Source organism: Monodelphis domestica, chromosome 7, assembly GCF_027887165.1.
Source record: "Monodelphis domestica isolate mMonDom1 chromosome 7, mMonDom1.pri, whole genome shotgun sequence".
Lineage (NCBI taxonomy): Eukaryota > Metazoa > Chordata > Mammalia > Didelphimorphia > Didelphidae > Monodelphis > Monodelphis domestica.
In genome coordinates, this window is record NC_077233.1 from 68,336,928 (window position 1) to 68,360,274 (window position 23,347).

General features: G+C 37.2%; 1 protein-coding gene across 1 annotated transcript in view; it reads left to right on the forward strand.

Moving 5' to 3' along the window:
* XYLB (xylulokinase) overlaps positions 1-22,645 on the forward strand; it is a 287,508-nt gene extending 264,863 nt beyond the window's left edge. Inside the window, exons 17-19 of the mRNA XM_056804817.1 lie at positions 5,822-5,909; positions 8,049-8,143; positions 22,033-22,645. Coding sequence (XP_056660795.1) covers positions 5,822-5,909; positions 8,049-8,143; positions 22,033-22,110 — 261 coding nt within the window. The 3' untranslated portion in view covers positions 22,111-22,645. The remainder of the gene's footprint in view (positions 1-5,821; positions 5,910-8,048; positions 8,144-22,032) is intronic.
* The last annotated feature ends 702 nt before the right edge of the window (positions 22,646-23,347 follow it).

A 23,347-nucleotide genomic window follows, 5' to 3' on the forward strand; every position in this document is an offset into this window, starting at 1 on the left:
TCCTGCTTCCAGACCCAGCACTCTATCCACTGTGCCACTTAGCTACCCCCAATTCTATCTAACAAGGATTTATTAATCTATGTGTTGGGCATCTAGGTGTATGTGTGTGTGCCCCAAATTTGTGCCTTCACTGGTTTAATGAATTAACTGTGAAAAAATTTTCCCTGTGAATGTAGACTTAAGGTATCTCTGCAGTTTATAGATTAGGGACTTGTCTGAAGCATTGAGAAGTTCAATGAATTAGTCAAGGTCATACAGTTAGCCTCCATGAGTAGCATGACTTAAATGCAGGTCTTCCTGATTCAGAGATCAGCTCTCTATTGTTATATGTGGGTTAAAAGAAGGGATTCAAACTATATATATATATACATATATATGTATATATATATATAATTAAAAGGTTTAATTAGCTAAAGGGAGAAGGGAAGGGGATCAGGGAATAACTTACTTCTAACCCACAACAGATATTTAAAACCCTAAAACTTTCTATAATTATTCTAAACTAACTAATTTGAGTATTAATTAAAGTTAGGGAGGGATTTGCAGGGGCAAGGACAAAATGGCCCAAAGAATCTCACAACATCAGGAGTCCTCTTTGATTCAAACAGCAGTCCCAGAAAGATGTCACCAACAATGGCTGAAATCCACTTCTCTCTAGCAGCAGCAATAGGAACAGGCAGAAATGTCAAGAAAGCCAAAGAAGAGGGATCCACTGGCCTTCTGGGTCTACCCCAGAAATACCAGACAGATATTCTCTCTGGGCTCTCCTGACTTCTGGAGAAAAGCAACCTCTCCCTCCTCCAGGGTCCACCAACTGTGTCCAGCAACTGCCCCCATGTTCAGTCCCAGTTCCTGGGAGTTCTGAGTGGAACTGGTTTGCAGCATCTTTTGCATTCAGCTTGTCCTGATAAATCCTTTACTACACTATTCACTAGATCATGATACTTTGGGGGATGCAAAGGCAAAATGAAAAATTGCTCCTGACCCCAGGGAGTTTACATTCCAATGGGAAGAAGCATGTAAACAGACAAACATATACATCATCATCTGAGCAAGAGACAATGAGCATTAACAACTCAGAGGGTTAAGCAACATCTCATTATAATAGCAAAAATGTAAAACATAGCAGCTAATATGTTTAAAGCACTTTAATATCTGCAAAGCACTTTACAAATATGATCTCATTCTATCTATATTTTCATTTTTCTGTTGAGGAAACAGAGAGATTAAATTATTTATGCAGAGTCATATGGCTAGTAAGTATTTGAGTCAGGATTTGAACTTGGGTCTTCTTCACTCCAAGTTCGTCACTCTATCCACTGTACCACATAGCTGTCTCAGAAATACAGCCTCAAAAAAGCTGCCTCTGAAATACCTTCTCATCATAGACTCAGCCTTTACCAATATTGTTGCCTTGCAATGAGAAGAAACCTAATTAGGTAGCTACGTAGCACAGTATATGGAGTTTTCAAGGACCAGAGTTCAAATCTGATCTTGGATTCTTATTGGGCAAATCATTTAACCTTTGTCAGACTCAGTGTTCTCTCCTGTAAAATGGAGACAATGAAAGTGCCTGCTTCACAAGTTTGTTAAGAGGATAAATGATTTAATATTTGTAAAATGCTTTGCAAACTTTAGAGTTCTACATAAAGGCTATATTATTATCATCATTATTTAATTAGTGTTTGGTTTTCTAATGAATTGCTGAATATTGATTGCTTGCCATGTAAAGATAGTACCACATACTGTCATAAGAGACTCTACAGCCAGTCAAGGGAATGCTTACACACATATAAACATACAACCAGGTAGGTGGTGCAGTAGATAGTGCACCAGACCTGGAATCAGGAAGACCTGATCCAAATGTGGCCTCAGAAACTTTCTAACACTGAGATAGTCACTTAATCCCTATTTGCCACAGTTTCCTCTTCTATAGAATGAGGGTAACAATAGCACCTACCTCCCAGGATTGTTGAGAAGATCAGTTAAGAGAATATGTATGAAGTGCTTACTAGCACACAGTAGATGCTACATAAATGTTAGCCATTGTTATTAATCAAAGTGAGACAAGCATGTGAGAGAATTTTCCCTTGGGAAAACCAGTTCCTTTTGTATGCCTCAGATACTCATTCGAGTCCTGCTCTCTGCTCACTGAGCAGTCCAAATCACCTAATAACACAGACTTAATTGTTGGGTTTTTTAAAATCAGGCTAGTTCCTCTTTCTTAACACTATCACAATTTTGAACCACAGTTCCATAGCAACATTAAAATACAGCTCTTGCTTTCCCCTGTCCTTAGTGCTGACTGAAGAGGTTACTATCCCAACACCTGTGCTATTGAATGCTTTTTTTTTTAAGGGCTATGGACAGCTAGGTAGCTCTGTGGATAGAGAGCCAGGCTTGGCTTCCAGATGGGAGGTCTTGGGTTCAAATATGGCCTCAGACACATCTTAGCTGTGTGGCCCCAGGCAAGTCATTTAACCCCAGTTGCCTAGTTCTAGTCCTTAGTCCTAAGATTCTAAGATAGAAGGTAAGAATGTTTTTAAAAATAGAGGGCTAATACCTTCCCTCTAACAGCTTCTATGTCTATTGAGGGCTTTCCCAATAGTTTAAGGCTCAATGACTAAATTAGCCTCGTCTCTCTTCTCTCTCCTTAACCATTAAGTTACTAAGTCCTGACTGTGTCGACTTCTACAAGGTTTTTCATATTTACTCCCCCTCTTTCTACTATCTCTACCACTATCCTAGTTTAAACCTTCATCTTCTCCTGCTTAAACTATTATAATCATTCTGTCGCTGACCCCCTAGCTTCTGTCCTTTCCCCATTTCAATCCATCTTTCTCAGTGCTGCAAAAATAATCTTCCTAATGTACAGCTTTGATTTATGCATTCATTTACTCAAGAACCTTCTATGATTCCCATAGTCTATGTAGTAAAGGCCTTAGCTTGAAATCCCAGGTCTCCCACAGTCTGGATTCATTTTACCTTTCTATTCTTATTTTAATACTTCTCACTTTAATGGATTCTGTATTCCAGACAAATTGGACTACTCTCATCTTTCTTTCTCATTTTTATGTCTTTTATTCTATTGGCCCCCACTCCTGGGTTGTATTCTTCCCTTAACTCCATACCTGTTGAAATCCTTTCCTTCCTTAAGACCAAAGATGTTTCACCTTTCCTATGAAGCCAGTCCGGATCACCCCACTTGAAATGTGTCTCTCCCCCAGAATTCTCTAGATGCTCTATTTGGACTTCTCCTTTACACTTATAATACTCCAGTTTGTCACATAGTCATTTATGTTCATATCTTATCTATTCTAAAAGATTACAATCTCCTTAAGGACAGAGATAAGCTTCATGGATCCTAGATTTCAAAGCATCTTGTCAATGCCTTTCCTTTAGTAAGTGCTATTTTTTAAATGTTGTTTGAATCGCAATGAAACCTGTACTCCAGTGCAGGAATCCTGCTTCATTGTCCCAGACAAATAGCTTATCTATCCTCCTTTGAACTTTTTCAGTGGTTGGAAAACTATTATATCAGTCTTTCAGTTGGAAAAATTCTGATTTCTGAAGATACAAGTCCCCTTTCACACAGCAATCTTTCAAATATTTGAAGACACTTCAAATCCACTACCCGCCCATATGTACTCCATCTTCATCCATATCTACATATATCTTCTTCTTCCATCAATAGCCAGCTTAAATACTGCCTCTTACACAGAGCCTTGCTTGTTCTCCAAGATGAAAATAATTTAATTTAAAAAATTTTCTGGATCTCTCCTTTACCCTTACAACATTCAGCCTTATGTTATGCTTCCGTGTTCACATATCATTGCCACCACAAATTAATGTGAATTTATAAGAGTTTATAAATAAATAAGAGATAGAAAGCATTATGAGCTATAAAGTGGATAACTTTGATTACATTAAATTAAAATAATTTTGTACAAATAAAACTTATGTAGCAAAAATTAGAAGGAAAGCAGTAAATTGAGTAAGAAATTTTATAGGCAGTTTTTCAGATAAAGGTACTATATTTAAAATATATAGAGGGGGCAGCTGGGTAGCTCAGTGAACTAAGAGGCAGGCCTAGAAACAGGAGGTCCTAGGTTCAGGTCTGGTCTCAGACACTTCCCAGATGTGTGTCCCTGGGCAAGTCACTTAACCCCCATTGTCTAGCCCTTACCACTCTTCTGCCTTGGAACCAATACACAGTATTAATTCCAAGATGGAAGGTAAGGGTTTTAAAAATAAAATAAAATATATAGAGAACTTTGTCATATTTATAAGAATATAAGCCATTTTCCAATTGATAGTCAACAGATAGGAAAAGACAATTTGTAGATAATAAAATCAGTTATATATGACCATATTAAAATACTCTAAATCATTGATTAGATAAATGCAATCAAAACAACTCTGAGATAACATCTCCCATATCAGGTTGGCTAAAATGACAAAAGGACAAATGTCAGAGGGGATAAGCAAAAATGTGGAAATTAATACATTGTTGGTGGAATTGTAAACTGATCTAACCATTTTGAAGAGCAATCTGGAATTATGCTCAAAGGGTTATATAACTATGTATGCCTTTTGACTCAAAAGGAGCACTATTGGGTTTGTTTCCTAAAGTGATCAGGGAAACAGAAAAGAACCTTTATGTTCTAAATAGTTAATGTAAACTTCTGAAGGCCCCTGACTATGTAATTCTTCATGTTTGTTATCCCAGTTTTTAGCACACAGTATTGAAAATAGTAAGTACTTAATAAATATTCACTGAATTGAATTGAATTTGGAATAGAAAAATGGAGGTGTCAAGGGCAAACTGTACTTATCAAAAACTGAAAAGTGAAAAAAGAGATCAGAACATTGGTCCTCTGATGCATTGTTAGTTGAGTTGTGAATTGATCCAACCATTCTGGAAGGCAATTTGGAATTTTACCCAAAGGGCTTTAAAATAATGCATTGCCCTTTGATCCAGCAACACTTCTACTAGGTTTGTACCCCAAGAGATAAGAAAAAATGGTTGTACAAAAATATTCATAGCCATGCTCTTTGTGGTAGAAAAAAAATTGGAAAATAAGGGGATATCCCTTGATTAAGGAATGACTGAACAAATTGTGGTATATGATAGTGATGGAATACTATTGTCCTATAAGGAATGATGAACTGCTTGTTTTCTATAAAAACTGGGAAGACCTCCATGTTCTGTTGTGGAGTGAAATGAGCAGAACCAGGAGAACATTGTGCCCAGTAACTAAAACATTATGGGACAATCAAATATAATAGACTTTGCTACTAATAGCAATGCAGTGATCCAGGACAATTCCTAGGTACTTATGAGAAAGAATGCTATCCACATTGATAGAAAGAACAGTGGGAGTAGAGATACAGAAGAGAACACAACTTATTTATATGGACATAGGATTTGGGGGGTGGGTTTTAAAAGACTATTCCATTACAAAAATGAATAATATATTAATAGGTATTGAGTGATAATACACGTTATAACCCAGTGAAATTGCTTGTCAACTCCAGGAGGGGGGAGGGAAGAGGGGAGGGAGAGAACATAAATCAGGAAACCTTGAAAAAATACTCAAAAATGAATAACTTTTTTAAAAAGACTAGTGATCAGACAATGGCTCCAAAGAGCAATGGGATCCAGTGAAATTTTTTTTGAGGTAGAAGTTTGGATGTATTTGAAACCAGAAGTCAAGGAACTTGATGGAGAGGAACTAACAGAATTAGAACTGTAAATGCCCATTCTCAGTAATGGAACTGACTCATTGGGAGATAATGGAAACTTTGTTTTCTTCCACAGGTTTTATCTGATGTGTTCAATGCCCCAGTATACACTATTGAAACTGCCAACTCAGCTTGTTTGGGATGTGCTTATAGAGCAATTCATGGTAAGATTATAGATAACTATATATGCTAAATGGATTCCTCAGTCCTCTTCCTATTTTGGTGCCTTTGCATATGCTATTCACTCTTTTAAAAATGGCATTCATTTTCCCATCCTTCAAGGCCCACTTCATGTGTCACCTCCTCCATGAAGCTTTCCTGCTATGTGGAAGTTATACTTTCCTCCTCTGAGACACTATAGGACTGTGTATAACCCTTACTTTACTTTCACAATCTACTTCATTTCATAGCTGTTTTTGTACATATCTCTTTTTCACTGATGGGTTTCTAGTTCTTTGGAGAATGTGAAGATGAATAAAGAATAATTTCAGCTCTCAAAGTGTCTAGGCACCAACAGGTCAATCAAGAAACACTTTTTAAGCAACTGCTGTGTGCCAGGCACTGTGCTAAGATAGTAGGAACTTAGCAAATATTTCCTGAAAGAATGAATGAAGCTTGTCACAAATTGTATTTCTGATCATCCAACAGTCTACTTCTTTGGGAATGTTGGTTTCATCTCCCTTCTTCTCATTGAGTAAGGACCCTTCTGTTCTTGAACATTCACTGCTTTTCCTCTCTTTGAACTAGAAGGATTAACAGGCACCGATCTCTTCCACCCCATTCCTCAAGAGTAACTGCAATCAAAAGAACAAAGTTCATAACAGGCTGAGACTATTTTAGAGTCAAGCTATGGTCTGTGGGATCAGAGAGGACTTTAGAAGGAAGCCCAGTAACAACCCAGTTCTTTGGAGTATTTCCTAGGAAAGAAATTACCCTGGCAAAGTCTTTGATGAGGATGAAGGCTTTTATCCTCAGAGCCCTTGACCTACCCAGTAGATTCCACATTCTAGATGGATTACTTTGGTTGTCAAAAGAACCTAATCCATTTATATAGAGTTTAGTTCTTATATGGCCAAGAATTCTTTATTGTCTCTCCACACCCTCCCTAAGGTTTTATGTTTCCATATCAAGTAGTCAAACCATGTCATTTAGCCTAACTGGGGACTCTAAAATAAATATATTCCTTGGGGAGATGAGATGCTCCTAAATGGTCGGGAAGGAAAAGGCCCCTCCTTTCCTTCCTTAAAGATCAGATGATCCTGACTTTAAGGGGATATAGCTCATGCTACTATAGTTTAGGGGCCAAAGGAAGGGATCCAGTCCTAGGGCTCTGCCAAAAATAGTAGCATAATACAGAAGTGGGAAGGGTAAAGTCATTGGACTTCCCTATCTCTTTGCTAAAAAGAGTTCCTGAATTCTTTTTTTTGGGGGGGAGGGGATCTTGTCCTGATGTAACCCCATCTCTCAATCACCTTGTTCTTTCACCATCCCCTTTTCTTCCTTCTTCAGGTTCTACAGAGAATAAAATCAATCCTGAACTTAAGGGTAGAAAGACCAGGAAGGAAAGGAAGCTAAGGACATTTCCTTGGTGCCAAACATAGAACAGTTTGAGAGTCTTCTTATTAAATCTAACAGTCAAATTGAGTGAGAGAAGGAGAGTCAGGAGACGAGAATTTGGAACTCAGAATTTAAAAAAATGAATATTAAAAATTATTCTACTTTTAACAGGGAAACAACATATTATTTTTTAAAAGAACCTAGGCATAATAAAAAAAAAAGAACCTAGGCAACACGAACATATGCTCCTGTTACCCATGTCCTGAAATGATAACATATATATATATACATATATATATATAAATATAATATAATGGAACTTAAACTATGATAAGTGAATGAGAAGCACAAATGAGAAAGGCATCACTAATAAGTGAGGAGATCAGAGGAAGTTCATGGTGAATATGGCATTTAAGCTAAGCCTAGAAGGTAAGTAGCATTTTAGTGAGTCAGTAGGAGTGAGGAGCTAGGGAGAAGATGTTCCAGGTGGAGGGAGTGTAGTTTTAAACTCATCTTTCCTCTCACCTTGGGGACCATTCATTGATCATCTCTCCTTGGGATGAGCCTTCATCCCTCCTCAGGAGTCAGCCCTCATTTTCTCTCATCCTTCTTCAGGGATAATTTCTCATGCCTCCTCAGGGACAAGTTCTCATCTTTTCTCAGTGACCAGTCCTCCTCATTCTTTTTTCTGGAACCAGTTCTCATTACTTTAGTGCTTTGCTCCAAAATGTGATTAATTCTTTCAGGTGTTGCCATAGGGGAGAACATTTCCTTTACTGATGTTGTGAAATTAGCCCCAGAGCCCAGATTAGCCGCTGTACCAACTGCTGGAGCAGCTCAGGTGAGCACATCTGGTGGGAAGGGGGAAAGGGAGGGAATGGAGCCATTTCCAGATTCTTTTTGTAACCAGAGCTATTTAAGCATATTGTGTGTCAAACCCAGTAAGAGCCAGGCTTGCATTTCTGAAATAATGAGCCCTGTTCTAAGAAGACTCTGAGGTCACATTGCCTAAGAAATAATTGTAAAATGAGCCTCCTCTGTCTCCATTGGATGTGAAGACAAGGAACTCTCCAGGAGCTTGACCTCCTCACCTCACTGGACACTTCAAGGACTTACTCCTTCACTTAACTCTGTATGGTAAGAAAGCCCAGAGCTACTTGGGCTAATTCTCCTTTCTTTCTCGAATCTTTAGAAGAGGCTGACCTGTTTAAACAGCAATTCTCTACTGGGAGCTTCCTTTAAATGAGCCATCTGTCATTGTGCCTGGTACTTATTTATACACATGGCATTTTTTCCTCAAAGGATTTCTAAGATCGTCATAGATTCATGCTTATTCTGTCCTCATAAAATGCATTTCTATCGCATGTTCACATGAGGCAAGTAGGGCTGGAGTTAGAACCATGGGTTGCTTTTTTGTTTGTGTGTTTTGTTTTTTAACTTTACCTTCTGTCTTAAAAACAATCCTAAATATTGGGTCCAAGACAGAAGAGTGGTAAGGGCTAGGCAAATTGGGGTTAAGTGACTTGCCCAGGATCACATAGGTAGGAAGTGTCTGAAGCCAGCTTTGAACCCAGAGAACCATGGAGTTTTAATCTTGGATACGTGATTTAATAGGTACATGACTTACTTGGGCAAGTCATCACTTCTTTCTTATGAGACTTAGTTTCCTTATCAGTAAAATGGAGGAAACATCTAGCTTGTTTATCTTGCTAAGTTTTTTGGGGAATCAAAAGTAATAACATAGGTAAAAGTGCTTCATTAGGTGTTTAATGCAAACTTTGCAAAGCTCAGGTTCATAGAGCAGAGCAGAAGGGATCTTAGAAATCATCTAAATATCCTCCCCCATGTTTTATAGATGAGGAAACTGAGGCCAAGAGAAGATAAATGATTTGCTGAAGGTCACATAGGTAGTAAGTGGATTTTTGGTAACTAGATTTTGCCAGAGATGGAGATGGAACTTGAACTCAGATCTTCTGACTTTAGAACAAGTATACTTCCACTATATATTTTACAAATGAAGAAACTGAAGCAAAATAGAGAAAGAATTGGTCTAAGGTCTTATGGGTGGGTGATCCTACTGAATTCCGTTTAACAAATCTTTACTGAGCTCCTCCTGTGTACAAGGCATTGTGCTAGATGCTAGATGTTGGGGCCACAAAGGCAAAAGGAATTAAAACACAATTCCACTCATAGTCTAATGCCTTGTCCAATAGACTCAGTGAAGCATTAATCAGTCTTCTCTCCTGGAACAGCTCCTCTCCCCAAGCTAATCCGAACCAGCCAGCATGAAAGAAACAACTTGGAGACCTCCGAAGTCCATGTGAACAGACAATGAGATGCTACAGCTGCTGCATTCAGATTTTCAAATTCAGCCCTATGTTAATAATTTATTATAAACTGAAATGCTTGGCTTCTTGGCTAATTAAGCAAAGAGGCATAAGAGGAAATAGGATTATCCTGAGATAATCACATCTGACCATGATATGGAGTAAAATCCAGTTACCAAAAAATCATAATAACAATCTCTCACATTTGTACAGCATTTTACAGTTCACAAGGTGCTCATTTCCATTATCCCATTTCATTCTCAGAACAATCCTATGAGCTGGCCAGAGCACAGATCATAGAATCATTGATTTGGGGCTGAAAAGGACCTTGGAATTCATCAAATCCAAATCCCTATTTTATATAAGGAAAAGCTGAAGGCCAGATAGTGCCTCTTCCAAGGTCATACAGCTTGTAAGTGTCAAAGGTGGGAAATGAGACAAAATCTTCTTAGCCTAAAACCCAGGCCCTTATCCACTATACCATGTTGCCCCTCATGATTATTTCCCCCCTTTTACAGAAGAGACCAGAGGGAAGTGCTATCTTTGTACAAGGTCACAGGGTTACATGGATCAGAAGAGGGGAACATTATATGTTCCAGTGGATAGTGTAAGTTCATGACCATCCTCTTAGGAATGAAATTCTTCATGGCTCTAACTTTAAGGGCCTCCATCTTCCACTGCTTTCTCTTATGAGCAAAGACCCCAAGAAGTCAAACTGGATATCAGAGGGCTGAGACTTCAAATTCCTGTTGTGACAGTGAGGTCATGTTGGCATGGCAAGGAAATAGGGGAAGACCTATAAATGGAGCCACTGGATGGGAATGGGGTGGAAAGAAGTCTTGAGACACAGCTTTGCAAAAATGGAGCCAAGTATTCAGTTAATGAGCTGGCCATCACTGAGCTTTAGGAGGATAAGATAGCTAAGACTCAGAGAGTAGTAGACTTTGTTGTCAGGGCGTGAAGGTTACAGAGAGCCATAAACACATAGCTACACACAGCTACACACAGCTACACACACAGGTGTTGAAGGTGGCCAAGATAGTCATTTCCCCCAATTTTCAGGGAAAAGCCTGGAGTAGGGAAGAAGCTTCCTTCTTGGGCTGAACTGAGGGAGATAAAGGAAGCTGGGAGGGATTGGTGGTGAAGAGTGTTGCTAATGTTTTGTTGTTTCTCTTTTTTGAGTTCTTATTTTCTTTTCTGTTTCAAGTGAATGCTCTTTCTGATTCCATGTTATAACTTACTTGAGTTTCTTATTATTTGAGCATAATAATAAAGAATTTAGACCTGGGTGAACGTAGGAGGTCCTCAGCTTCACCGTGGAGTGAAGACATAAGCCTTATAAGGGCATATATACTGGAAATACCATGCACAAAGTTGAACCCTAGTCTGTGAGGGCTTAGTGAAGGTTGGGCTAGGGGTGACTTTAGTAAGTGATTTATCTGGGACTAGATGCATCCCTCTATGCCAGCTGTTCTTAAATTGGGGTCTGAGAACTTGTTTTTCAGATTATATTGATAACTTCAATATAGGTTAGTTTTTTATGTGTCATATATTTTTAAAATCAACATATTTGAATATAATTCTTTTTTCTATAGTCCTATGCATTTTTTATTTTATTTATTTAAAAACCTTACTGGGGACTTCCAGGTAAACATAGTGGCAGTCTAGATGTAGGACTCTTCCTCTCTTCAGCACATACCAATACAGAGTACCTCAAAAGACCAAAAAAACCAAATTCATATGAACAAAGGTACTCTACAATAGGGCGCAGCATTGAAGGTACATGGGATTTGGGCATTTCGACACTAGAAGGAGGTGAAAAAGCTTCCACCAAAACACGAGCTGATCTACCATCCCCCACTCCACCTATGGAGCCAGAATCAGAGCCAGCACACACTAGAATCAGTGAGTGAGTAAGGGGCACCTCTAGAGTGAGTAAGGAGCACCTCTAGGTCCTAGGCAGCTGACTAAGACCACCAAAGACCTACCCCTGAGAGCAGCTAGACCTGAAACCCCAGTAGGCTGAAGAGCACAGACCATGGGCACCCACAGGGAGATAGCACAGAGAAGGGCAGCAAACAATAGAAGCTTCAGAGATTTGAGAGCTGGCCTCAGGCAAAATCCTTGCTCCTTAGCTCCATACATAGAGAGCCTGCCCATCTTACTCAGGTTTTTGACTGGAAAGGGAAGGAAAAATGACCATAGTGATGGTAAACAGTGTCCAGGAACAACTTCCCAACACCAAGAAAAACAAGAAGGGGTTGACCCTGGATAATTTTTACGGAGGAAAAACCCAGGCTACAGAGAAAATAGGAGAGGAAATACAAATAAATGCACCAAAACCTTCCCAAAAAATGGAAATTGTCCACAAACTCTTGAAGAATTTAAATTGGAGCTTATCACAAAGATGGAAGCCTTCTGGCAAGAAAAGTGGGAAATAGTTCAAAATTAAAATAACAGTTTAAAGGACAAAACTCCCAATTGGAGAAACAGCTGGAAGACATGAAAAGCAAGATAGACCAAACTGAAAAGGAAAACCAGTCTTTAAAGACCAGAATTAGGCAATTGGAAGCCAATGATCTTGCAAAATAGCAAGAATTAATAAAACAAAGTCAAAATACTGACAAAATAGAAGAAACCATAAAATATCTCACTGACAAGATGTCAGATCAGGGAAAACCAATCACAAAGAGACAATTTCAGAATCATTGGTCTACCTGAAAACCCAGAAATAAACAAAAATCTTGACATCATACTACAAGAAATTATCCAAGAAAACTACCCTGATGTTCTTGAACAAAGGGGCAAAATAAACATTGAAAGAGTTCAAAGAACACCCTCTACACTAAATCCTCAAAAGACAACTCCCAGGGATATAATTGCCAAATTCAAGAGCTTCCAAGCTAAGGAGAAAATTTTACAAGAAGCCAAAATGAGAATTCAGATACCAAGGAGCACCAATCAGGATCACATAAGATCTGGCAGCTTCCACATTAAAGGACCACAAGGCCTGGAACATGATATTCAGAAAGGCAAGAGAATTGGGTCTTCAACCAAGGATCACCTATCCATCAAAACTGACTATATACTTCCAGGGGAAAGTATGGGAATTCAACAAAATAGAAGATTTCCAAGTATTTATATAGAAAAGACCAGAATTAAGTGAAAAGTTTGATATTCAAACATAAATATCAAGAGAAACATGAAACAGTAAATAAGAAAGAGAGGGAAAAGGAGAATGATTTTTTATTCAAACTTTCTTCTTTAAGGGCTTCAATAAGATCAAATTATTTATATTAATATATGGGGAAATGTTATTTGTAACTCTCAAAAATTATATTCACTATTATAGTAATTAGAAGAATCATTCACAGGAAGATATTGGGGTAGTAAGTGGTATAAGATGATATGCAAAAAAAGAAAAATGGAAGGGGGAATTGAAGATGGCACCAAGAGATACTTGAAGAAATAAGATAAATAGGATAATCTTTATCACACAAAGATACACATGGGAAGGGGAGGGGAAGAATACTCTTATAAGAAGGAGAGGAAGAGAGTGCTAATAGGTAATACTTAAACCTTACTCCCAGTGAAATCATTTCTGAGAGAGAAGAGCATCTATATCCATCAGGGTATCGAATTCTATCTTACCCTACAGGGAAAATGAGAAGGGAAAACTAAGGGGGGTAGGTAGGTGGGGAGTACAAAAAGGGAGGGAAAGAGAGGGGGGTGGAACTTAACAAACTCTAAAATAATAAGAGAAAGGGAGGGGGCAGAAAGGGAAGCATATTAAGGATGGGGATTAGGGGGAGTGATTAAAAGCAAACCACTGGTTTAAAAGAATATAGCAAAAGAAAAAGGACAGAACTAGGAGAGGATATCAAAATGCTTGGGAATACACAAGTGGAAATCATAACTTTGAATGTGAATAGGATGAACTCACCCATAAAACAAAAACAAATGGGAAAATGGATTAGAAACCAAAATCCTACAATATATTGTCTACAAGAAACACACATGAGGTGTGTAGACACTCACAAGGTTAGAATTAAAGGTTGGAGTAAAACCTATTGGGCCTCAACTGAGAGAAAGAAGGCAGAAGTTGCAATCATGATATTTGACAAAGCCAAAGTAAAAATAGATCTGATTAAAAGTATAGGGAAGATAACTACATCCTCATAAAAGGCAGTATAGACAATGAGGAAATATCATTAATCAACATGTATGCACCAGATGGTATAGCATCCAAATTTATAAAGGAGAAACTAGTGGAGTTGAAAGAGGAAATACATAGTAAAACTATACTAGTGGGAGACCTGAACTTACCACTATCAAATTTAGATAAATGAAATAAAAAAATAAATCAGAAAAAGGTAAGAGATGTGAATGAAATCTTAGAAAAATTAGAGTTAATAGATATATGGAGAAAAATAAATAGGGAAAAAAGGAATACACCTTTTCAGCAGCACATGGGTACATTCACAAAGATTGACCATGTACTATGGCATAAAAGCATGTCAAACAAATGCAAAAAAGAAAAAATAATAAATGCAACCTTTTCAGATCATAATGCAATATAAATAATAATCAGTAAGGGTACATGGAGAGTATCAAATCAAATCAAAAATTAATTGTAAATTAAATGATATGATTCTCCAAAATCTGTTAAAGAACAAATCATAGAAACAATTAATAATTTCATTGAAGAAAATGACAAAGATGAGACATCCTTTCAAAATCTATGGGATGCAGCCAAAGCAGTACTCAGGGGAAAATTTATATCCTTGAGTTCATATATTAACAAATTAGGGAGGGCAGAGATCAATGAATTGGACATGAAAATCAAAAAATTTGAAAGCAAACAAATTAAAATCCCCAGATGAAAACTAAATTAGAGATCCTAAAAATTAAGGGAGAAATTAATAAAATCAAAAGTGAAAGAACTATTGAACTAATAAATAAGACTACAAGCTGGTGTTTTGAAAAAACAAACAAAATAGACAAAGTACTGATCAAACTAAGAAAACAAAGTAAAGAAGAAAACCAAATTAACAGTATCCAAAATGAAAAGGGAAACCTAACCTCCAATGAAGAGGAAATTAAGGCAATCATTAAAAACTATTTTGCCCAATTATATGACAAAAAATATGGCAATGTAGGTGATATGGATGAATATTTACAAAAATATAAATTGCTAGATTAACAGAAGAAGAAATAGACTTCTTAAATAATCCCATATCAGAAAAAGAAATTGAACAAGACATCAAAGAACTCCCTAAGAAAAAATACCCAGGGCCTGATGGATTCACAAGGGTATTCTATCAAACATTCAAAGAACAACTAATCCCAATATTATACAAACTATTTGACATAATAAGCAAAGAGGGAGTTCTACCAAATTCATTTTATGACACAAATATGGTACTGATTCCAAAACCAGGCAGGTTAAAAACAGAGAAAGAAAACTATAGACCAATGTCCTTAATGAACATAGATGCAAAAATCTTAAATAGAACACTAGCAAAAAGACTCCAGTAAGTCATCATGAGAGTCATTCATTATTATCAGGTGGAATTTATACCAGGAATGCAAGAATGGTTACATATTAGGAAAACCATCCACATAATTTACCATATTAACAAGCAAACCAACAAAAACCACATGATTGTTTCAATAAATGCAGAAAAAGCTTTTGACAAAATACAATACTCATTCCTACTGAAAACACTAGAAAGTATAGGAATAGAAGGGCCTTTCTTAAAAATAATAAACAGTATTTATCTAAAACCATCAGCAAACATCATCTGCAATGGGTATAAACTAGATGCATTCCCAATAAGATCAGGAGTGAAACAAGGATGCCCATTATCACCTCTATTATTGGACATAGTACTAGAAACACTAGCAGTAGCAGTTAGAGAAGAAAAAAAAATGAAGCTATTAAAATTGGCAATGAGGAGATGAAGCTATGACTCTTTGTGGATGAAATGATGGTCTACTTAAAGAATCCTAGAGAATCAACTAAAAAGCTAATTGAAATAATCAACAACTTTAGCAAAGTTGCAGGATACAAAATAAACCCACACATGTCATCAGTATTTCTATATATCTCCAAAACATCTTGGCAACTAGAATTAGAAAGAGAAATTCCATTTAAAATTACCCTAGACAATTTAAAATACTTAGGAATCTATCTGCTGAGACAAACGGGAACTATATGAACACAATTACAAAACACTTTCCACACAATTAAAACTAGATCTAAGCAATTGTTAAAACACTAACTGCTCATGGGTAGGAGGAGCTAACATAATAAAAATGACCATCCTACCCAAACTTATTTACTTATTTAGTGCCATACCCATCGAACTACCAAAAAACTTTTTTACTGAATTAGAAAAAAACATAACAAAGTTCATTGGGAAGAACAAAAGATCGAGGATATCCAGGGAAATCATGAAAAAAAATGTGAAGGAAGGAGGCCTTGAGATCTCAGATCTTAAACTAGACTATTAAGCAGTGGTCATGAAAACAATTTGGTACTGGCTAAGAGACAGAAAGGAGGATAAGTGGAACAGACTTGGGGTAAGTGACCTCAGCAAGACAGTCTATGATAAGCCCAAAGATCCCGGCTTTTGGGACCAAAATCCACTATTTAATAAAAACTGTTGGGAAAATTGGAAGACAGTATGGGAGAGATTAGGTTTGGATCGACACCTCACACACTACACCAAGATAAATTCAGAATGGGTGAATGACTTGAATATAAAGAAGGAAACTATAAGTAAATTAGGTGAAAGCAGAATAGTATACATGTCAGGTCTTTGGGAAAGGAAAGATTTTAAAACCAAGCAAGGGTTAGAAAAAAATCACAAAATGTAAAATAAATAATTTTGATAACATCAAATTATAAAGTTTTTTGTACAAACAAAATCAATGCAACCAAAATTAGAAGGGAAGCAACAAATTGGGAAATAATATTCATAACAAAAACCTCTGACAAAGTATAATTACTCAAATTTATAAAGAGCTAAACCAGTTGTACAAAAACTCAAGCCATTCTCCAATTGATAAATGGGAAGGGACATGAATAGGCGATTTTTAGTTAAAGAAATCAAAATTATTAATAAGCACATGCAAAAGTGTTCTAAATGTCTTATAATCAGAGAGATGCAAATCAAAATCACACCTAGCAGATTGGCTAACATGACAGCAAAGGAAAGTAATGAATGCTGGAGGGGTTATGGCAAAGTTGAAACATTAATGCATTGCTGGTGGAGATGTGAATTGATCCAACCATTCTGGAGGGCAATTTGTAACTGTGCCCAAAGGGTGCTAAAAGAAATGTCTGTCCTTTGATTCAGCCATAGCACTGCTGGGTTTGTACCCCAAAGGGATAATAAGGAAAAAGACTTGTACAAGAATATTCATAGTTGCGCTCTTTGTGGTGGCCAAAAATTGAAAATGAGGGGATGCCCTTCTATTGGGGAATAGCTGAACAAATTGTTGTATATGTTGGTGATGGAATACTATTGTGCTCAAAGGAATAATAAAGTGGAGGAATTCCATGGAGACTGTAACAACCTCCAGGAATTGATGCAGAGTGAGAGGAGCAGAACCAGGAGAACATTGTACACAGAGATGGATACACTGTGGTACAATCAAATGTAATGGACTTCTCCATTAGTGGCAATGCAGTGATCCTGAACAACTTGGAGGGATCTACAAGAAAAAATACTATCCACATTCAGAGGAACAATTGTGGGAGTAGAAACATAGAAAAAAAACAACTGCTTGATTACATGGGTCGAGAGGGATTTGATTGGGGTTGTAGACTCTAAATGAACAATCTAGTGCAAACATCAACAACAAGGAAGTAGGTTCTGATGAAGGAGGCATGTAATACCCAATGAAATTGCGTGTTGGCTGTGGGAAGGGTAGGGTTAGGAGAGGGAGGGATAGAATATGATTCTTGTAACCAAGGAATAATGTTCTAAATTGAGTAAATAAAATTTAAAAAATTAAAAATAAAAACCTTATTGGAAAGGAGTAAGCATTTATATAGTACTTAGTATATGTCTCAAGTCATGCCTCAGAGGAGAGAGCCCACAGACCACTTACAGATCTGTTTATCTTTTGATGGCATAATTCATTTTAAAAAACCATTTGACATGGGGTGTCTGTGTTCTTTCCGAAAGCAAATAACCATGGAGACAGTAGAAGGCCAGAGTTGGTGCTATTTTTTTTTTTTGTGAAATTTGCCTCTCCTAGTAGGGAAATGCTAGTCTCATAAGACAGTTACTGAAGCTTGGTCCAGCCTACAGCTATGCCCTCGCAAGGTTTGCTGGTAGAGCAAAGCCTAACACAAATCTCCCCCCAAAGACCTTAAAAGTATGAGCAAGTTTCATAGTGTGATAATGGCTTTTGTGACTATCTCTGGGTCAGACCTATTAGGTTTTAGGAAGATAGTAAAAATTTGTATTTCTGGGTTCTGTATAACATTGAATGTTCTTTATTCCTTTAGACATTATTTATAGAAAAGGAATTATTATAATTGCCTCAGGAATTCACTTAGGAGAAGGCATATAAGCTGAAGTCAGTGAAATAGGCCATTAGAAATGCTAGAACAATATTCTATCCACACACCTATTAATATCTTTTTTATCCCTTTAATAAGTTGCAGTAGATTGTCTAATAACTAGCTAATATCCCAAGGGGATGATTGGGGTTTTCTGTTTTTAAGATTTTTCAGCTTATTTGGCCAAGGCCATCAGGGAAAATGCATTTTGCATTTCTTTAACATAATTGGGACTTTTAGCCTCTAAACAACATTTTTATTTCATTTAGGAATGAAACTCTGATTCCCAAAATGCCACACATATTCCCAGCAGAAGTGAAGGTGGTGTACATTATTATTGTTATTATTAATAATAATAATAATAAAATTATTTGTTGTGGTGGTATCATATTCTTGCCTCATTCAAATGCCCAGGTAGAGTTCATGTGTGTGATGCTTTGGAGTTGGGACATGGTGGTGATTGGCAGCTACCTCCTCTATCAGATGCCCATATTTGTGCCCATACCATGGTACTTAGGCCATGTGACCACCATTACTAACCAACCATAGGTAGAAAAAAATATCATTCATCAATTGCACCACCATGCAGAAGAATAAATGATGACAGGATAAATGGAGATCATAGGATCATAAGCACAGAGCTAAAGATAACTTTATAGGCCATCTAGTCCATCTTAATGATTTCATAGATGGATAATACACATTTAAACTTGTATGAATACTATTATTAATAATTAATAATATTCCAGTATTAAAACATATTATTATTTGTCATGTAGCATATAATACTTGTAGTTAATAATATTAATAATCAATTACCCCATTGGAAGTATCCGTAGTATGTAGAATATTGGTAGTATATCCTTTAGTACTCTAGATTAATATTAATATTATTTTGTGAATGATATTCATATTATTACCCTAATTTTGTACTTGAGAATATTGAGGTTTAGAGAAGTTGACATAGCCCAAGCTCACACTGGTAGTAGATGGTGGAGCTATAGTTTGAACCAGACATTCTAAGTCCAAGTCCAATATTACTTCAGCTGTACCATGTAGGATGGTGGGTTAGGAAGGGCACTCTCTAAGGAAGAGATGGGCCAAGATTCAAGTTCTGCCTCTGACACTCATTAACTTTGTGACTTTGGTTTACACCTCAGATTCCTCCTCCATAAAGAATTAGAGACTAGACTAGGTTGAGTTTATGGTCTCTTTTGGCTCTAAAGCTATGAATTTGTCATTCCCTGAACTCCATTGTGGCCAAAGGGTCCCACCTCATTCTCACCAAAACTCTGACTACTAATACAATTAAACAAATGTTACCTTGACTAACCTGAGACCCATCCCCAGAGCTCAGAGGGTCAGAATTCTGTGAGCAGAGACCCCTAGGCTTCCATTTGGTTCATGAAAGCCCTTGGCCTCAGTTTATACAGAAATGGATGTGCCTTCAATGTGGCGTGAGTTCATTGTCCCTGATGGTATGTAACAGTCACTTTAATAGGGGAAACAATTGGAAAAACATGTCCATCGTACGTTTGGCTGTAGCAACTTATTACATCATCTACAAAATGCTGGAAGAGGAGCTGCATTCAGTACAAGTGGACAGAGGGCTCCTGCTGGGATAATCAATGGAAGTCTTAAAGTGCTACCCTAAATTTGCACAATACCTAACAGTTTCTCACATCCATTATCTCCTTTGGTCCTATCAGCTTCCCAAGGACCATGAGTGAGCCTTCTACTTTTCTTGTAAGTAGAAAAGCCAAATACCCTAAATGTGCTAAGTCTAGACTTCAATTCAATAAACATTTTTTAGGCAGCTGCTATGTGCTATATATTCACTGCATTGGGCACTGGGAATACAATGACAAAAACAATGGTCTTTGTTCAAAAGACACTTACATTCCCCTGAGAGGATACAACATGTATGTAGAGAAATCAACATAAATAGACACAAAAATGTAATTTTATGTAATTCTATAAAAATGTAATTAATTTATAGGAGGGGTAAGAATGCCAAAATATTTAAAGCAACTTTTAGTGGCAAAGATAGAGAAGCCATAGATAGATGCCCATCCACTGTGAAATGAATAAACAACTTGTGCTACATTCATGAAATAAAGAAAATGGTTAAAATACTGAGAAGCTGCAAAGACTTGTATGAAGTGATGCAAAGTGAAGAAAGCTAATCCAGGAGAAAACATATGCAACTCCAACAATGGAAATGGAAAGAATGACAACAAATCATTCAAAAGTAAATGTTGTACAATTATAATGGCTGAGCTTGGCCCCAAAGAAGAGACATGTGAAGATACTTTCTCCCGCTTATTTGTGGGTGTAGAACACTATATAACGTCAAACTTTTTCAATATGTCGCTCAGTTTTGGTGAGCTCTTTTTCTTCCTTTTTAAAGTTCTCTATTAGAAGGGATGATGCTCTAGAAAGAGATGGGGGAGAAATACAGTGGGTAATGTAGATGATGTAAACACAAGATACCCATAAAATTTATTTAAAAAAAAGTAAATTCAAAGGGATCACTAACAATTGAGGGGGATTAGGAAAGGTCTCATGGAGGAAGAAGTACCTGGGCTGAGCTTATAATGGAGTTATAATGGATGCCACTTATTGACTGCCTACTTTCCCCCCAAAATTCTAAATTTAAGAAGAGAAAGAGGAACAGCATAAAGCATGGCTCTAATTCTTAAGAAGTTTGCTTTTCTTTCAAAAGCACCACTGATACGAATGGAATACTTAATGAGTATTGCTTGACAAGATACTCTTGATAGATAAATTGATAAAGAGATGACAGATTTTGAAAACTAGACATCTAGATATAGATCAATATAGATATATAAAAAGGCCCATCACCAACCATGACTTTTTTCAGCCACAACAATTCCTAAAGACCATCTGAGGCTATGATCTATGTCTCAATCAAGAACTATATGAGGCACAGGAACTCTCTTCCACAGGAAACCAGTCAAGGTCTAGAGTCTGAGCTCACCATAGTTTAGTATCTACCTTGGGGATTAAACTCTCATTTTTTGAAAAAGTAATTATGTTGTGTAAAGATCAAAGGAGACAAGAAATCCAGAGAGAGGATATGACTTTTACTTCTCTTTCATTCGAATCGCACATATTAAGTTGGAGGGTCCAGATTTGAACCCAACCCTGGCTCCAAGTCAAATCATTTCACCATCATGTCACATTATATAGCTTTCTTGGCCAATACTTTTCTGTGATAGTCTACTTTGAATTGCAGCGCTTATTGGTATAAATTCACTTTTAAAAAATGACAAGTTGTGTTTTCATCTGTATATGGAAATCCCAAGGAATACAACTGTACAACTTAGAAAGTTGTCTGGGGAACTGAAAAATTAAGGGACTTGGGGGCAGCTGGATGACTCAGTGGCTAGAGAGACAAGTCTAGAGATTGGAGGTCCTGGGTTCAAAACTGGCCTCATATACTTCCTAGCTATATGATCCTGGACAAGTCACTTAATCCCCACATTAATCCCTTACCACTCTTCTTCAAAGATGGAAGTTAAGTTGTTTTTGTTTTTTTAAGTTAAAGGACTTGTCCATGATCATATAGTCAATATGTATCAGAGGTAGGACTTGGATTCAGATTTTTATTTCTCTCTTTCTCTTTCTCTATCCCCTATACCATGATCATGATGCCTCTTAAATCTAGTTATGCTAAGATACAACTTTAAAAATCATTTTACCAGACTATAGGAAGTTGTGCAAACCAAGACTGCAGGAAGTTCTCCACTGAACCAAACATGATAAACTTCCAGATTCTCAAACAATTTGCTCTTGTTTCAGGTTTATGGACCACTCCTCAAGAGGTATGATGAGTTGGAACAGCAGATTGTCCTGGAGTCCCATGCATCACCCAACTGAAAAGTCAGGTGCTCCAGAATGCTATGAATGTTGAAAAGAGGAATCGACATGTTCTGAAATTTCCTGTGATTGTTCCCGTTTGTTCCTCTGGTTAATCAAGCATAATGAGTAGGGGTCCAACTCAACAGTCTCCTCCTAGGAAGCTGCCTTTCACTGCTCTGGTCTACACTGAACCCTCCTCTGATCTTGTACACCAAACCTGATTATGTACTGCCATCGAATGCTGTCTGTTGCAATGATGTGTCTTGTCTCCCCAACTAGACTTTAATAATTTTAATCACTAATTGCTTTAAAGGAAGGTCCCAGATTCCATGCATAAATTTGCCCTGAACATTGTCTCACAAAAATGTTAAGATTTCACCTAAACTCCCTGATAAAGTACAACATTTCCTAAACAATGTTCGCAAGCATCTATGACATGCTTTCACCAAAACTCTTTAGGTAGAATGTGTACGTTGTCTGTCACGAGCCCGAGTACTCATTAAAGGCTAATGGAAATGAATTGAAATCCAAATAAAATGAATTATAGCTTATACATACTGCTCTCGAACATTGGCACAGTTCTTCATAACCTCATACCATTTGAGCTTCACAATAAAGGAGGTACTAAGGGGATCATTATGCCCATTTTATAGATGAAAAAAATTGAGAGTCAACTTGAAAGTATGAGGTAGGCATTTTGAGCCCAGGTTTTCCTAATTCCTTTCCAGTCACCAAGTTATGTTCCATTTAAAATCTAGATCACAGCAGTTATCATAGGCAAAAGTCAGATTGGTCCAGGCAGTCAATGAAGGTCCAAATGACAAGTAATTGGATGAAGGACAAAATATGTGGAAGATGGGAAAAGTTCTGACTGAATGACAGACAGTCAGCAGAAATCTTTTAGGCAAATATTATATCATCAGGGAAATCCCAGCAAGAGAGGATAAGGACCTAATCTTTGAGGGAAAGAGCAGGGTTAGAGGTGCTAGGTAGGTAAAGTCTTTAGAAAACTGGTACAAGGAAGGCACAAGTCACTAGGCACTCAGATATGTCAATTACTTCATAGCAGAAAAACTGCTAGACTTTGGAGTCAAAAGCTTGGATTAAAATCTTAGCTGTATGACCTTGAACAAGGTATTTTCTCTCCAGTTTCCTCATCTACAAAAATAGGTGGAAGAGGCTGGCCTGGATCAGAAGTGCCAACTCCAAAAAGCCAATAAAACCTCCAATCAATGAAGATATAATTGGGAGATGT